Source organism: Protopterus annectens, chromosome 1.part1 (genome assembly GCF_019279795.1).
Source record: "Protopterus annectens isolate FY-2018-M chromosome 1.part1, PAN1.0, whole genome shotgun sequence".
NCBI classification, from domain to species: Eukaryota; Metazoa; Chordata; order Ceratodontiformes; family Protopteridae; genus Protopterus; species Protopterus annectens.
Window position 1 is genome coordinate 549609206 of NC_056726.1, and position 18300 is coordinate 549627505.

Sequence of the window (18300 nt, forward strand, 5' to 3'; positions counted from 1 at the left end):
TAAGAGAGGAATTGCAGTAGCAAAGAAGAAGGCATCAGTGGCACTCTATCAGCCCGTGGAAAATGACGTGGCAGATGGCATGACAAAAATATATAAGACTGAAAGGCAAAGGCAGAAAGATGAGCAAAATAGTCAGATATCCTTCATAAGGAATGCCAGCAACAACCTGCTCACCAGTCCACAGGACATCAAAAGCAGATGTAAGGAGTACTCCCAGCAGGTTCTGAATCAAGAAAATCCCACAGAAGCTGTTCTGCCCCAGACACAGCCTATGATAAAAGAAGAGGAGGAGCCCACCGTAGAAAAAGTACAGCACTAAGAAAAAATATATCATCAGGGAAAGCAGTAGGCTTAGAGGAGGTCACAGCAGATATGATAAGTTGTTGGGTCAGATAAGGGAGAAATGTCTCCTGAGAGTACTCGTAGCAGTATGGAGTGAAAGGCGTATCTCAGATGACTGAAGAGTAAGCATACTAGTGACAGTCTCCAAGAACAGAGGGGACATTCACAATTGTAGGCAATACAGAGGTATCAGACTCCTGTAACACTGTATGAAAGGTCTGGAAAGTGTGATTGAAAAATGAATGCACAGAGTAGTAGAAAGTAACATGGGAGATGACCAGACATTTGAAGTGAAACAGATAACTTGAGAAGAAGCTAGAGATAAGGAAAGAGTCCAACTGGGCATTTCTAGACTTGGAGAAACCGTATGACAAGGTCCAGAGAAACCAGATTTAGGCAGTCCTGCAATGGTTCAATGTCCCAGAAACATTGGTAAATTTAGTACAAGCTATGTACAAATACTCAATGACTTAAGTATGACCAGTGTTCAGTCTCACAAAGGGGTTCCAAGTGGGAGTGGGTGCGCATCAGAGTTTATCTCTGAGCCCACTGCTGTTCATACTGGTAATGGAGTACATAAGCAAGTAAGTTGGAGGAGACAGATCGAGAAAGTTGCTGCATGTAGATGATGTTGGCATTACAGGTGGACTCTGAACAAGACATTCAGCAAAGTATAGGGAAAGGGAATGCAAAACTGAAGGCACATGAGATGAAACTGTGTACAGTTAAGAACTGTAATGGCAGCAAATGGGGAAAATCAGAAAAAGCTGAGAACTGAGATAGAAGGGAAAATAGTGAAACAGGTTAACAGCGTCAAGTATCTGGGTGGGTTGGTTGAGAAGAAGGGTGGTCTAACTGAGGAGGTCAAAGCTAGAATCAAAGGGGCTACACCCAACTGGCACAGAGTGTCAGGGGTAGTGTGTGACAGAAAAATGCAGAAGAAGCTGGAATGTAAGGCATACAAAACAGTGGTGTGACCAGTACTACTGTATGGTACAGAAACATGGCCAGTAAAGACAGAACAGTTGAGGAAGCTAGAGGTAATGTAGACGACATGCCTGAGACAAGTGGTAGGATGCACACAGCGGGACAGAAGAAGACGAGAATGTCTGAGCAGAGGTCAAAGGTAGCTCCATTTGCAGAAAAGATAAAAGAGAACAAATTACAGCAAATGTGCAGAGAAGCAAAAGACAGTCTGGTGAAGAAGTTTTGGGGGCAGGCAGGAAGAAGGCAGTAGGAAATAAAAGATCTAGTAGAGGTGGATGGATTGTGTCAGAGAAGACCTGCAACAGTCCGGTATGAGTGTCGAAGAAGGTAGGAGAGTGGCATTGAATACCGAGAGATGGCGACAGTTGATACCACACCTCGACCACGTGTAAACAATGGTGAAAAGGGGGATTGATGATGATGATGATGATTGGGACTCCTATAACAACCAAAAACACTCAAACTGTGTTTTCTAAAACAAACAAGACAAAAAAACACTCAGCACTTCTACCGGTAACATTTGATTCATTGGCATATGTTCCTTCTCATCTAAATACACTTCTTGGAATACTAAAACCTAAGATTTAAATTGCTACAGACATGGCATTATTCTGTTTTGTTTACTAGGATTGGTTAAGCCATTACTATTCCAAGTGAGCATGCCCATCCTGTATTTAAAATGAGTTTACACTGTATCCCACCTTCTTAGTCCAGTCATAACATCCCTTGTCAGCTTGAGCACAGTCCTCATAAAAAACATGTAGAAAAGTAAATATTTGTCTTGCGTAAAACAGCTTACATATAATTAAAAACACATTGTATGTAGTAATACTAAAATGTGAGCTATTTACAATGCCAAAGTACAAAACGTTCTTGTCATCTCCCATTTATATTGTCATTCTTTACTAAAAAGGAAGGTATAGAACTGCAAAACCCATCTATCCTTGCAGACCTGGCCTGACCCTATATTGCCTGAACACAGTTAACAACTGGTAGTTGAATGTTTTAAGAACATCTCTGCTCTAGCCACCCCCAGTTTCTGTAATACACCATAATACTACTCAATAAAACCGCATTTCACTCTAAAAGTTAAATTTGATATGATAAGCCTGTCTACCATTAACCTTCAGGTGGATGACTCAGATGTAAAAGAAATGAGAGAAAGCGCAATGTTAAACTCAAATCCATTTTTCAGTTTCAGAGTAAAAGATAATATTACTTACTTAATATTACTTACATAATAACTACATCTGCCCTGTCGACAGTAAATCTACTGTACTTACATAATAACTACATCTGCCCTGTCGACAGTAAATCTACTGTACTTACATAACTACATCTGCCCTGTCGACAGTAAATCTACTGTACTTACATAATAACTACATCTGCCCTGTCGACAGTAAATCTACTGTACTTACATAATAACTACATCTGCCCTGTCGACAGTAAATCTACTGTACTTACATAATAAGTACATCTGCCCTGTTGACAGTAAATCTACTGTACTTACATAACTACGTCTGCCCTGTTGACAGTAAATCTACTGTACTTACATAACTACGTCTGCCCTGTTGACAGTAAATCTACTGTACTTACATAATAACTACATCTGCCCTGTCGACAGTAAATCTACTGTACTTACATAATAACTACATCTGCCCTGTCGACAGTAAATCTACTGTACTTACATAACTACATCTGCCCTGTCGACAGTAAATCTACTGTACTTACATAATAACTACATCTGCCCTGTCGACAGTAAATCTATTGTACTTACATAATAACTACATCTGCCCTGTCGACAGTACATCTACTGTACTTACATAACTACATCTGCCCTGTCGACAGTAAATCTACTGTACTTACATAATAACTACATCTGCCCTGTCGACAGTAAATCTACTGTACTTACATAATAACTACGTCTGCCCTGTCGACAGTAAATCTACTGTACTTACATAATAACTACGTCTGCCCTGTCGACAGTAAATCTACTGTACTTACATAATAACTACATCTGCCCTGTCGACAGTAAATCTACTGTACTTACATAATAATTACATCTGCCCTGTCGACAGTAAATCTACTGTACTTACATAATAACTACATCTGCCCTGTCGACAGTAAATCTACTGTACTTACATAATAACTACGTCTGCCCTGTCAACAGTAAATCTACTGTACTTACATAATAACTACGTCTGCCCTGTCGACAGTAAATCTACTGTACTTACATAACTACGTCTGCCCTGTCGACAGTAAATCTACTGTACTTACATAATTACATCTGCCCTGTCGACAGTAAATCTACTGTACTTACATAATAACTACGTCTGCCCTGTCGACAGTAAATCTACTGTACTTACATAATAACTACATCTGCCCTGTTGACCGTAAATCTACTGTACTTACATAATAACTACGTCTGCCCTGTCAACAGTAAATCTACTGTACTTACATAATAACTACGTCTGCCCTGTCGACAGTAAATCTACTGTACTTACATAATAACTACGTCTGCCCTGTTGACAGTAAATCTACTGTACTTACATAATAACTACGTCTGCCCTGTCGACAGTAAATCTACTGTACTTACATAATAACTACGTCTGCCCTGTTGACAGTAAATCTACTGTACTTACATAATAACTATGTCTGCCCTGTCAACAGTAAATCTACTGTACTTGCATAATCACATCTGCCCTGTCGACAGTAAATCTATTGTACTTACATAATAACTACATCTGCCCTGTCGACAGTAAATCTACTGTACTTACATAATAACTACGTCTGCCCTGTCGACAGTAAATCTACTGCACTTACATAATAACTACATCTGCCCTGTCGACAGTAAATCTACTGTACTTACATAATAACTACGTCTGCCCTGTCGACAGTAAATCTACTGTACTTACATAATAACTGTCTGCCCTGTCGACAGTAAATCTACTGTACTTACATAACTACATCTGCCCTGTCGACAGTAAATCTACTGTACTTACATAATAACTACGTCTGCCCTGTCGACAGTAAATCTACTGTACTTACATAATATCTACGTCTGCCCTGTTGACAGTAAATCTACTGTACTTACATAATAACTACGTCTGCCCTGTCGACAGTAAATCTACTGTACTTACATAATAACTACGTCTGCCCTGTCGACAGTAAATCTACTGTACTTACATAATAACTATGTCTGCCCTGTCGACAGTAAATCTACTGTACTTACATAATAACTACGTCTGCCCTGTCGACAGTAAATCTACTGTACTTACATAATAACTACGTCTGCCCTGTCGACAGTAAATCTACTGTACTTACATAATAACTACGTCTGCCCTGTCGACAGTAAATCTACTGTACTTACATAATAACTTCGTCTGCCCTGTCGACAGTAAATCTACTGTACTTACATAATAACTACGTCTGCCCTGTCGACAGTAAATCTACTGTACTTACATAATAACTACGTCTGCCCTGTCGACAGTAAATCTACTGTACTTACATAATAACTACGTCTGCCCTGTCGACAGTAAATCTACTGTACTTACATAATATCTACGTCTGCCCTGTCGACAGTAAATCTACTGTACTTACATAATATCTACGTCTGCCCTGTTGACAGTAAATCTACTGTACTTACATAATAACTACGTCTGCCCTGTCGACAGTAAATCTACTGTACTTACATAATAACTATGTCTGCCCTGTCGACAGTAAATCTACTGTACTTACATAATAACTACGTCTGCCCTGTCGACAGTAAATCTACTGTACTTACATAATAACTACGTCTGCCCTGTCGACAGTAAATCTACTGTACTTACATAATAACTACGTCTGCCCTGTCGACAGTAAATCTACTGTACTTACATAATAACTACGTCTGCCCTGTCGACAGTAAATCTACTGTACTTACATAATAACTGTCTGCCCTGTCGACAGTAAATCTACTGTACTTACATAATAACTACGTCTGCCCTGTCGACAGTAAATCTACTGTACTTACATAATAACTGTCTGCCCTGTCGACAGTAAATCTACTGTACTTACATAATAACTATGTCTGCCCTGTCGACAGTAAATCTACTGTACTTACATAACTACGTCTGCCCTGTCGACAGTAAATCTACTGTACTTACATAACTACGTCTGCCCTGTCGTCAGTAAATGTACTGTACTTACATAATAACTACGTCAGTAAATGTACTGTACTTACATAATAACTACGTCTGCCCTGTCGACAGTAAATCTACTGTACTTACATAATAACTACGTCTGCCCTGTCGACAGTAAATCTACTGTACTTACATAATAACTACGTCTGCCCTGTCGACAGTAAATCTACTGTACTTACATAATAACTACGTCTGCCCTGTCGACAGTAAATCTACTGTACTTACATAATAACTACGTCTGCCCTGTCGACAGTAAATCTACTGTACTTACATAATAACTACATCTGCCCTGTCGACAGTAAATCTACTGTACTTACATAATAACTACGTCTGCCCTGTCGACAGTAAATCTACTGTACTTACATAATAACTACGTCTGCCCTGTCGACAGTAAATCTACTGTACTTACATAATAACTACGTCTGCCCTGTTGACAGTAAATCTACTGTACTTACATAATAACTACGTCTGCCCTGTCGACAGTAAATCTACTGTACTTACATAATAACTACATCTGCCCTGTCGACAGTAAATCTACTGTACTTACATAACTACATCTGCCCTGTCGACAGTAAATCTACTGTACTTACATAATAACTACGTCTGCCCTGTCGACAGTAAATCTACTGTACTTACATAATAACTACATCTGCCCTGTCGGCAGTAAATCTACTGTACTTACATAATAACTACGTCTGCCCTGTCGACAGTAAATCTACTGTACTTACATAATAACTACATCTGCCCTGTCGACAGTAAATCTACTGTACTTACATAACTACATCTGCCCTGTTGACAGTAAATCTACTGTACTTACATAATAACTACATCTGCCCTGTCGACAGTAAATCTACTGTACTTACAGAATAACTACATCTGCCCTGTCGACAGTAAATCTACTGTACTTACATAATAACTATATCTGCCCAGTTGACAGTAAATTACCTATCCTGGCTTCTTTCTACTGTCCAGATTTTCACAAAATGTCCAGATTTTTGCCTCATTATGTAAGTACAGTAGATTTACTGTCGACAGGGCAGACGTTATTATGTTTTGTTTTTCTGTCAAAACATAAAAAATAATGACAGACATTTGAGTTTCAGACATACTTCAGAAAATTCATGATATTGCAAAACCTGTTGTTCTATCACCTTTCTAAGTTTATATGAGCAATATTTAACAATTGTCCCCCTATTATTTATGACTTTTTTCAGATGTCTTGTGCTAAGAGATTGAGATGTGTGCTTATCATTTTTATCAAAAATGTTCTTTACCAACAAAATCTACCCCCATCCAAGTCATCTACCCATAGGCTGTGAAAACTGTATGTAGTATTGTACTTAAATAACAAACTTATTCTTCACTGAAACCAACATTCAGTATAGTACTAATAACAAAATAAAAAATTCGCTCTTCAGTGAAACTGTCTGTCAATATCCCTAATAAAAAGCTGGGTAGATATTACTTAAAATAGTTACACAACTTAAGCCCATCATAGACAACTGCACATTATAATCCAAAATTCTTCGGCCATTCTAAGTTTTTAAACCTGCTTCACCACAATCTGTTCTACTTTCTACCACCGTTGCATTCGTTTACTGAAACACAGAAAATCCTCCTGACTATGAATGATACATAAATTTCAGAAATCATACATTCTCACCAGCTGATCTCTCATCTGTTGACCTTGTCATTTCTGCAGCCTTTTCAGTGGTGCCAGCCAAATGCCATTACTAATCCCTTCACTAGTACTTACTGTGCTATGACCTTTAAAGCTTCGTCTGAGTCTTCAGAGTTTTTACTTCACCAGGAAAAGAAACTGGCTGACTGGAGTCAACCAAAATTTAACCTTCTTGAATTATATTGTCATAGGTAACAAATAACGGAGTTCTTTTTCTACATATCTTAACATAACAGGTAAAAAAAAGTATTCATTTTTCTTCAAACTTGGTTACTTTACCTGAGCAGTACAACAATAATAAAACTTGGTCTTAAAGTATAACTGTTTCACAAGGAATCAGCAGATGTCGCAGTTGGTAAGTATCAGTCACTGACCCAGGATCAAAGCATCTGTATTCCCTTCAATGCAGTCCAGTTGAATTCATTAATTTTTCATGTATGGATGGATGACAGTCCATTATTTCTTCTTTCCCTTGTACTGCAGTTGCATGTAAGTTTTTGCAATGAGCTCTGTGTTACTCATCCATCTGTTTCTCCTTAAACATTTCCAGTTCATTCACCAAATACCATTCTTTAAGAACCTTATTGCCTTGTTAGAGCTCGTCCTTCACATCAGAATGATGATTCGGTGCTTGCACCACTTTAGCACCGTGCTCTTTCCTTGATGCTGTATAATTGTCACAGTTTATACCAATTTTCTCCATTGCTGACCATAACTGTTTCATGGTGCTTTCTTTGAAAATAAATGTTCAGTACATTCAAAATTAAATTTTTTCCTCTCCTCCCTGCTTCTTTCATTCCATCTGTCTCAGTATCCCTGTCCATTGCCAGGTCTACCTATAGACCCCTTCTCCTTCCACTGACTTTTCTGAGGGAGCTATGGCTAGCATGGATCTTAAGGGTATCCTAGGGGGTGCTCTGCTGATGGGGGCTTATTATGGCTTACCCTTATTTCCCCATCCTCCACCACTGCATTTGTCGATCACACCCTCAAGGAGCATCTTTCACAGTACCCACCCCCCAATGGGCACACCCTTACCTTCCTGCCAGTTTTCCTCAGACACTTGAGCCTCTAAAGAAACCTGAGTCGCTTGGACTGTAGCTAGGGCTTTACCCTCTGTGCTACTGCATTGGCTTCATGTACCAGATCTTAGTAATGAGCACACTACGCTTTTTCATTTTTTACCATTTTTCAACCAAGGACTGTGACACTTTCTCAAATTTCAATAAAATACCCGGCAAGTGTTTATTGGTTGTCAGTATTAATGCCACTTGTCTATTTTTCAGTTACCATTTTATTGCAATAAAGCTGAAATTTCAGTATTAATAAATGAAATACATAAGTACGTATTGGAGAAAACAAAGAACATATCTTACATCTAGAGCACCTTCCACACAAATCCCCATACCTTAATGTTTGAGTGGCAGGGGATAATGATGTTAGTGATGTAAACTCTACTGTAGCTCACTGTAAGAGACTGTAGGTAGGAGTTGCTATTCTCAGTGTATGTTTGGCACCAATGCTCAAAAGTAATTTATAGCCGAAATTCAAGAAAATGTAATGTCTCTGCTATGTTTGAAAACAGGTCTCTGTTTGCTCTTCAGCTTACTGAATTCCTGCAGTGATGTGGGATTGGATTTATAGCTGTCTTGAATTTGCACAGCAGTGAACAGATTGTGGAAATGTGGTGACATTGCTGGTTACTTGGGTTCAGTACTGGAACAATGTAATTCTTTGTGTATAGTGTGCTTGACATAGTACATTTCATATTGTAACAAACTACATCTGTGGTCCGTGCCTGTAGTGTGTGCAGATATGGGAGCAAGCATGTGCCTGAACTGCCATAGTTTTTATAGGGGCTGGGATTGACTGGTCAATGACTAGTCTCTGTTAAAGGCAAATCCATCCATGATTTAGCCATGTACTGTATTTACCATGGGGCTGGCAGATATAAGGCAATGAATATAAGAAGATAAAAGATCCGTTATATGTAATTGCCTGCATCCCTGTTTAAGAATACAAAGTCATGGTCCTTTGGTGTGAGGGGCTGAACTGCAATGGACACTTCTGCATCTCCAGGCCTGCCCTGATTTTATTCCTGCTTCCAGAGTGGATGGTCGCAGGTGTTTCACCATCTACCCTTTCTGGTGGTGGGCCTCAGCTTCATATGGGACATTGTCAATCTCACCTGTGTGAATGAAAGGAGGCAGATGCCTTGGAGCCATTATGGAGTGTCTTTAGGGAATTTCACAGAAGAGATTGCACAGTATAACTAAGAAAAGGGGGGGTGATATTAAGACTTGCTATAGGGCACTATGTCATGCTTGGGGCACTAATATTCACTGTGAAGACATTTATGGTTTGCATTTTCAGGCTGATCTGTTCTGTCAAATTTTAGAATAATAAATAACTGTGCATTATACAGAAGATTAAAAAGCAGGGAGAGGGAATTTTTAAAAAAGACGGGAAAAATTAAGCAAGTATTCAACTGTCAGCCTATTAATAAAGGAACTGCAAAGTTATATTCTAGATCTGGGTGTATTAATGCCAGGTACAAAATGGACAAAAACACAGTAGTTCTGTTGCAGAAATGGATTAAGAGTAAGTGTAAAATACTGAAGTCTTTGAACAACCTATTATTAAAACAGATAGATTAGAAGATGTATAGTCCTACAAGTACATTGTAGTATTACACTGACATGATGCAGTTTTTATTTAACCAGTAGGACAACAACAAGCTGTTATGCCGAAAGAGCTTTAGAGTAAATTTATGGTTAATAAACTAAAATGAAAGATAATTTAAAGAGTGATTCATTGTTTTTATCCTGTTGAATTACAGTGATCTCCACGGTCTTGGAATCATTATTGGATATTTTTATCCAAATGGGGCCAGATGACTTAGAGAAGTACAGGTCTGTGATGGACAATTATATGAGGACAGCTGTCCAACAAGCAAGTGCACAAAAAGAAAAAACACACATGAATGAAACTCAGATTGTGCTGTATGGAAAAATTATTTTTCGAAGGTGCATCAAGTATATCGTTGATTATATTAAGTAAAGGTGTGAAACCCCATACATGGAGGGAATGGAGAGAAGAAAACAACACATGAACAGATTTTTATGACAGCACATAGCAACATTTGTACAGATGTCCTTGTCAGTCGTACTGAATACATCAGCTGACTTAATGCAAGCAACTGATAGGACAAATACTGGAGAACTAAAACAAATAGTAAGGGTTCTAGACCACAGATGCTGACAATGCAGGCAGCAGATAAGGCAAATAACAAAAGACCCAAACAGAACCTTGATAGCCTCCAATGGGGACAGAAAATGTATTAGTCCAAGAAGATGCCTGTGCCCTGGTTTGATATCAATGTATTTTACTTTTTTATATGTTTATCTGTAAGGTCTGTTTAATCAAGTACTTTATAATGTCTTTGAGAAGATTTGTGTTGAAAGCTTTTTTTTCTATTTCCAAATTAAGTGCTATCTATTGGCAGTCCCTTCTCAAAGCTAAAGAAATATTCCCAAAGTATGTAGTTTGAGTTAGCATACATAGTATTTATCAAGATATGTTGTAGTGTTATTCAAATTGCTTAAGAATGTTAATATCAAATTATATATAGTTCTTTCCATAGTTTTAACTATGATAGATGCCAGCTTGATAGGTCTAAACTTTTCAGTCCACTAATGGGCCCAGCTTGTAAATAGACACTGTTAGATCTAGGTCTAGATCCCAATCATTGGCTAGTAATAGTGACTTATTACAGAACAAGTAAATGTGAAATACTGTTCTTGGATATTACCAGGGATCATTGACGTAATACTGTTCTTGCATATTAGCAGGGTTCACTGAAGTTTAAGTTTATATTTTACAAAGAATGTCAGAAATTTATTAAGCTGCAATATGAGGCAGATGGCTAATGTAGCTAGAACAAATATTAATTTTTCTGGTGGTAGCAAGATGTTCTCTTTGACAGACTGATTTTGACACCAATTGGTGAGGGTCTTTTTCAGTTACTGTGTCCAATATTAGTATTTTTTCTTTGAGGCTTAGCCCCTAAAACAGTTTGGAATGGTTATCATTTTTCAGTTTAGTACCTGATAAATAATTTTATACTTCTAATTTTACCAGACAGTAATCTCTCAGTTCTATTTTTTTTAAGAAAGGGAAGCCTGGTATCTGTCATTAGAATATCAAATGGTCTGCAGATCACATGAGTTTCATGTTAATTCTGATACACTGAGTAGGAATTCTGTGCCAGAAAACATTACAGACACTGATCAAATGTTGAAGTTAGATGGCATGGAAATCACACAATGACATATGGAAAGAATAAAATGTTGAATTAACAAATATGCAGTCTAGTTATAAAACATGTATATATTGAATAGAGAGTGCCATTATCACAGAAACAGATTTAATTTTAGAGCCCACTTCTAGTTTCTCACTAAAAAGTAAACGTCAAAGCCATATTTGTAATTAAACGGTTCTGGAGTTGCCATTCATTTATTTGTGTTGCAGTTAATGTTTCGTAAGGACTTATTTTACCACTGCATGTAACATACTTATACAGAGAATCAGTAATATATTTTGTAATATAAGATGTTTTCTGCAGCAGTAAACAATTCAGTAAGGCAGCCCACTCAACCCACCTTATGCAATTTACTTTTAAGTACATAAATATTCTCCTCAGTTTGCAAAGTAACTTAATGTATGTCTTTTTAAATTTAATTTATTTACCTGAACTTGTGTAATTGTGCACACTTTGTCTTTTAGCATACTTGGTAATGAAGATGGGCCAGAGTGCTATGAGCTGCAAGCCTGCGTAAAAGATTATTGCTTTGCTCGTGAGGATCGTGTAATTGGCATAGCGCTCATGCAGCTCAGAGACATAGCTGATAAGGGAAGCTGTGCTTGCTGGTGCCCACTAGGTCGAAGGATTCACATGGATGAAACAGGACTTACAATTCTCAGAATACTTTCACAAAGAACCAATGATGAAGTTGCAAAAGAGTTTGTCAAGCTAAAATCAGAAATTCGATCCCCCGAGGAAGGCAGTTAAAAGAATGTCTTTGTCGTTATTCGTTGGGTCATTTATTTTGCTGATAAAATGATACCTCGTGCCAACATGTGCAAGTGTTTATTTTTATATGTTTTTGTTTATTTTAAGTTAGACATTGCGCACTATTTTATCACTGTTCAAAAAATATAAAGCATGTATTGTACAGTTAACAGTCCTCTTGTGAATACTTTATTTATAGTAGCCAAAAACAGTATATAGATGCACATTTAACTACTGTTTAAAATCTGATGTGTACATATATGTATATACATAAACAATATTTTAATTACATAGTTTATGTACTCTATATATGAGTACATGTTTTTCTGTGGCTGATTGAGCACTGTGATATCATCCTCGGGATGAGAGCAAGCCCTTCCTAAATCTACAAAATATTAGGAGGCTATGTTATTCATCTGTCTTGCACATGACTGCCAAAGGCTATTTTGAATTTATTTAGATAACACTAGTACATTCCTTTGCAAGAAAAGATTTGTATGAATATAATGTGATGGTTTGCAGTATAAGGCCCTGGTGTAAAAAAGTAGTGTAGATTATACTGCATGTCACAGAATGTTGAACAAAATGTCAAAACGTGTGCACTGGCCACCAAAAGAAAAGAAACAGAGAATCTGTTTGAAATCTTATGATGTTGGTGAAATGATAACTTTTGGCCTATTTCTGAAAAGTATTATGGGAAATGCCCTCACACATAGTAATCTCTGTTAGATAATGTACTTCAGAATAAATGTAGTTGTCTGGTAAGTTTCCAGTGCGGTTAATCCAGAACTGCTCTAGGGCAGTGGTTTTGTTTGCATTTCAGTCCACTAATCTAGAAGCACTTTTATTTTTAGACTGGGCAGCTGCAGTAGTTTATTTTTTGTAACGAAATGTGAAAAATTCCTTCTAACCACACTACTCAAACTGTGGGTCATTCTGCTTGTGACTGACGTATTTTAAGAAGTTAGGTTTTGGGGGGGGGGGACTATGTGATTTGTGTATGTATGATTGCGTCTGTTTTCTAATGATGTCTTCTCTTAACAAAATTATTGCACTAGCGTAGAAAAAAAGAGGACAAACTGTGCGCCTAAGCAAAAGCGTTAGTTGCACAGAAAGTGGATTAAACGTCGAGTAACTGTTTACTATGTCTTTGCTCTCCTTTAGAATTGATGTTCACAGTATCGGAGCAATTCTAGGACCTATCTTAAATACTGTTCCCTTGTCACCAAATGTCTTACTACTCCTCAGCATTCAGAATATGTAGTGTTGTTACACTGTAAATCTAAGAATTAAATGATTGGGTTTGTGCATACAATGTACTGTAATAACCCTTAAACAAACTAAAGAAATGCATGGGATGCTATATTCTTTTACTCTCTTTTTGTAATTTTCTCAACAGCAAAAAGTAAATGGAAAATGTATTAAAACATCTATTTGACATGCTTTTAGAATTAACTTTCACTGACAACTTAGTGTACATTTATGTTTGATCTTTTACTGTTGCCTACAGCTGTGTTATAATCACTTTCTGAATTATAATGTGACTTCTAAAATTCTTGAAGTCGTATGTGCCATCATCTGAGAAAAGGGAAATAGACTTTCATTTCCTTATTCAATAAATTGTTTTTATGCTGCATAAACTATGTGACCATTTTGATTGTGTCTTAGCTTTCTTTCTGTCATTGCTCTGTTTTCAGGAAATAAATGTTGTAAATAATGAAGCTGCTGATACTGCAATACATTTAAAAAAGCATTCAACAGCTGCAGAAAACAAATATTTGATATACATTCCATTCTGTTACTGAAGATTAAGCAACTTGTTTCTGTCAACATTAAAGTAACATGCAAATGATGTCTGTTGTGTATGTAATTTGAATTAGTTCTGATTTTTAATAAATGACATAAGACTATATCCTGACTAAAGCTGGGGAAGTGGAGTAGATGATCTTTGTTTCTTCAAATAAATCATTCAGTCATGAAAGATATGAATTTTTTTCTTTCCTTTCCATCCTGAGTGATTGACTTATTCATCTGCACTATCTGCCAAACTGGAGGGAAGAAGAATTGGTAGGTAGTACACCATCATCCAGGAGATGAGGGTATTTTTGCTTTAACCCCTTTTTCTGAAATAGTAACGGATGATTCCTGTGAAAGCAGAGACCTGCAGTGTCTGGCCCAGAGTTATGTACATGTTTACACACACACACACACACACACACACACACACACACACACACACGTAAGATGCCACACATGCTTTCCCACAATTCATCAGTGCTGTTATATAACATGTCCTCCCTAAACTGGTAGTGGTAATGAAATTCCCTTTTCTTCTTCCTAAGAAAAAATGAGCTGCCATCATTGATTCACTCCTATCCTACTCTCCTAGGCCACTAGGTAGGGCACAGCCAGGACTTCATCACATGCTCTCTGTCTTTCTCTCAGTGTCTGTCCACATACCTGGCTTAGGGCATATATAATCACCATGACAGGGCTATATCAGTAAATTTCAGTTAATGAAATAAAAAAGAAATGGTCTTACCTTATTCTGGCATACATGAGTAGCTGTAGTTTGCTGCTTTTAGTGATCACATTTTTTTATAGCTCCTCTTTTACTCTCTCATCTTTTCATACATGCATAACCAGTGGTTATTTTCCAGTAAGCTTCCAACACCAGTGTTAAAGAATGCATCATGTAAAGTTTGTACTGTGCAACATCATCTACAGTTTTTTTAAATGTGTTTTAGGACTAATGTGGTAACATAAAATGTCCCCAGTATCCCAGGCTCAATATGACTTTAGAGCCGTCAATTACTTACTTGAAAGTTAGATCTCTGTCCTGTTTTGCGCTACTGTCTACAGCACCTAGCATGCTGATTCCTACATATGAACCCGCATTGCATGACCTGCCAATTCTGCTGTAGATTTAAAAATGGCATTTCTTTTCATTCTGGAATAAGAATGTGGTATGCAATGTAAAGCTGTCCAACTCCTATATTGACCCCATGAACACCTGCAATCATTCATAGAAGTCTTCTTTATTTTTAAAAGAATGTGATATATAAAGCCATCTTCCTATAAAGTTTTATGGCTTTGCACAATTAACTATTAAAACTACAGAAAACCACAAACCAACAAGAAACCTGTCATGGACTGGATGTGATGTACTATTCACATTGTCAAGGACTTAGCTGGCAGAATACTGAATTACTGAAGTGACAGATTATGTACTCTGAAAAACAGGGTCTCATGAGAAGCTATATTTTAGAAATATAAAAATGTAAGTTGCAGAATGCTGAAAGTAGAAACTGCTAAGCAGCAAATATAATACAGCATTTCACTTTTTTTAGTACGATGCTACTGAAGATAATTGATGCTGACCCCAGTCTAGGTTGATTACATAAAACAAAATTGTTCCTCAAATACTTGGTTAAAGGAACTAAACTTTCATCAGCAGATAAATATTACCTGTTGGCAAGATAAACGCCCTCACTAAGGCCAAATACGCAACATCTATGGGACCTGATAACATCCCAGTCTACGTCCTACATGGGCTCCAACAAGAATTAACAACACCATTGGGTGCTCTTTTCAGTCATAGTCTAAGCACCAGCATCATCCCAGCGAATGGAAAATGCCCAGTTATTCCCTTGCACAAAGGTGGTGCTTCCACTGATCCTGTGAACTGTAGACATATTAGCCTGACCTGCAAGGCCATGGAGAAAATCATCATGGACCTTATCAGCAAAGATATAGGTAATCTCCAAACACTTGACTCTACTCAGTTTGGATTTGTCAAAGGGAGATCATGCCTGTTAAACTTGGTGGACTTTGAGACAGTCACCAAGGCCCTGAATGAGGGGAAATCTGTGCATGCAGCCTACCTAGAATTAACCAAGGCATTTGACACTATCCCCCACTCTGTCATCATTGACAAACTCAGCCAGCTAGGTATCAACCCTTCTGTCGTTAGATGGGTCACTAATTGGCTCACTGATAAATTCCATATAGTCAAAATAGGGAACTCCACCTCCAACAGCAGACCTGTAACCAGTGGTGTTCCAGAGTGATCAGTCCTGAGACCTCTACTATTTGGAATCTGTTTCTCTGAACTACAAGCAAAAACTAAATGTCTCTAGCTGACAAAGTTTGATGATGACTGCAAACTGGGAGTGGTCATACCATTGCCAAATGATATCAACATCGTACAAGAGGGTCTTATACAAACAAACGATTGGTGCCAAAGTAATGGCCTTAAACTCATTGCAAAAAATGTATTGCCATCCCTTTTGGTAAGGGCGAAGTTCCTGCTAACTATTACATCAATAGCAACACCTTAAGTACGCACTTAGTAGTGAGAGACCTGGGCACACAGATTAACAACAGCCTTACCTTTGATCACCATGTCCCCACCAGGGTAAGAACAACATTCTGTTTTGCTCATCTCATAAGTAAGGGCATTGCCTCCAGAAAAAAAAAGTTATAACCTCCCCGTACTGTTTTCAAATCAGGCCAATAGTTGAGTACAATGCCCTTTTTGGTATGTACTTTTCCAAAGTCCTGCAGCAATTGGAGAAATGACAAAGGTTCCTCACAAGGAAAATTCAAGGTCTTCAGCATCTGTCATATGTGGATCATCTGAAATCACTGTTATTTTATTCTGTTTCATACAGACTACTCAGAGGCAATCTCTATGTTACATGCATTGCAATCTCTGACCCTGCTTTATTGGAAGTGCTGTATCTCTGTAAGTCAAATGGTACATGTGTTATTAGCTCTAAAGACCTTAACCTGGTATGTGACAGTAATAGAACCTGCTGGAGGGACAGATTTGTCTCCCAGAGGTTACCACACCTTTTAAACAGACTCCCACTTCATGTCAAACAGCCCAATTCTTTGGCCCTCTTCAAATGCAATATAGATGATTTGATTGGATGGGTAACTGTAAATTCACCCCAGGGTTCCACCTGTGTCCCTCTTGGACAGGAACAATAGGTTCTGATCATGGAAATATGGGTATAACTTGGCTAGGCTTGTAAGGGCCCCAGGAACATTTAGTAACTTCTCTGATTCTATATCCCAACACATCCACCACCTCTGGAACAAACTTCCAGTACACATCAAATAGAGTAGCACCATTTCCACCTTCAAGGTAAAAGTATAAGTGGGTAGCCAGTCTCAGCTTCTCTACTTGTCTGTCTTGTACTGCCCTCCTTGAGGCTGGAGGGAACTTTGGGTTATTGGCTAGGCTTGTAATTGTCTGCAAACTGATTGCCCACTACTTACCTATGAACTTAAAAAATTCTCAGCCTTGAATTAGTGCATCAGTAAGATAAGCCATGCAGTATGAGGTAAAATGTGGGTGCCGTGTAGCACAAATAAGTTATCAGTAGACCTTCAAGTGTACAAAGGCTGTTCCCATAGACAAGTGTACATCTACTATACACAATATGACAGCTGAATATACTCAAAAAATGTAACAGTTCTTTTTAAGTAATTGCTGCTGTTCTTTGGGCTGTATTAAAAAAAAATGTTCTTCCAGATAAGGCTGAACAGCCAGCACCCTTTCCTGATAGATATGACAAGTACAGTATAGAAAGATTTTGGCATCATTTTATCCATTTCAGAACCATAGCTAGGTCATCTGGCTCATTGTGCACTACACTAACTGATGGTCCTTCTGAAAAAGTTTTTCTCTAAGCTGGGAAGATATTTTTTCTCCTCTGAAATTGTTACCAGCTGCTTTACAAATGTAACGGCTACCCTACAGCTAAATCACAACAAACTTAACATTTCAGTGCTATCATGACCAAACAAAGAAAGATTATGTGGTATGAAAGGAACGTGATGTCAAGAATTGCTGAACTGCAGTAAGAGAAATTGTGGATGACATTTTAAATAGAAGAGAGGATGTAAAACTAATGTTAGGCAATATTAACAAAACTTTTCATACAACAGAGCATGAGATATAATGGTAATTAATGAAGACATGTAATTTTAGTATTAAAATTAAGAAAGGTTTAATGCTGTTGGTCTCC

At 37.8% G+C, this 18300-nt stretch overlaps 1 protein-coding gene across 9 annotated transcripts in view; it reads left to right on the forward strand.

The window, feature by feature from the left end:
- Positions 1-14245, forward strand: part of LOC122806326 (protein unc-13 homolog B-like) — a 2554726-nt gene extending 2540481 nt beyond the window's left edge. For all 9 annotated transcript variants that reach the window (XM_044076650.1, XM_044076675.1, XM_044076685.1 and 6 more), the window contains one exon: positions 11977-14245. In XM_044076650.1, the coding sequence (XP_043932585.1) occupies positions 11977-12262 (286 nt within the window). In that variant the 3' untranslated portion in view covers positions 12263-14245. The remainder of the gene's footprint in view (positions 1-11976) is intronic.
- Positions 14246-18300: the final 4055 nt, after the last annotated feature.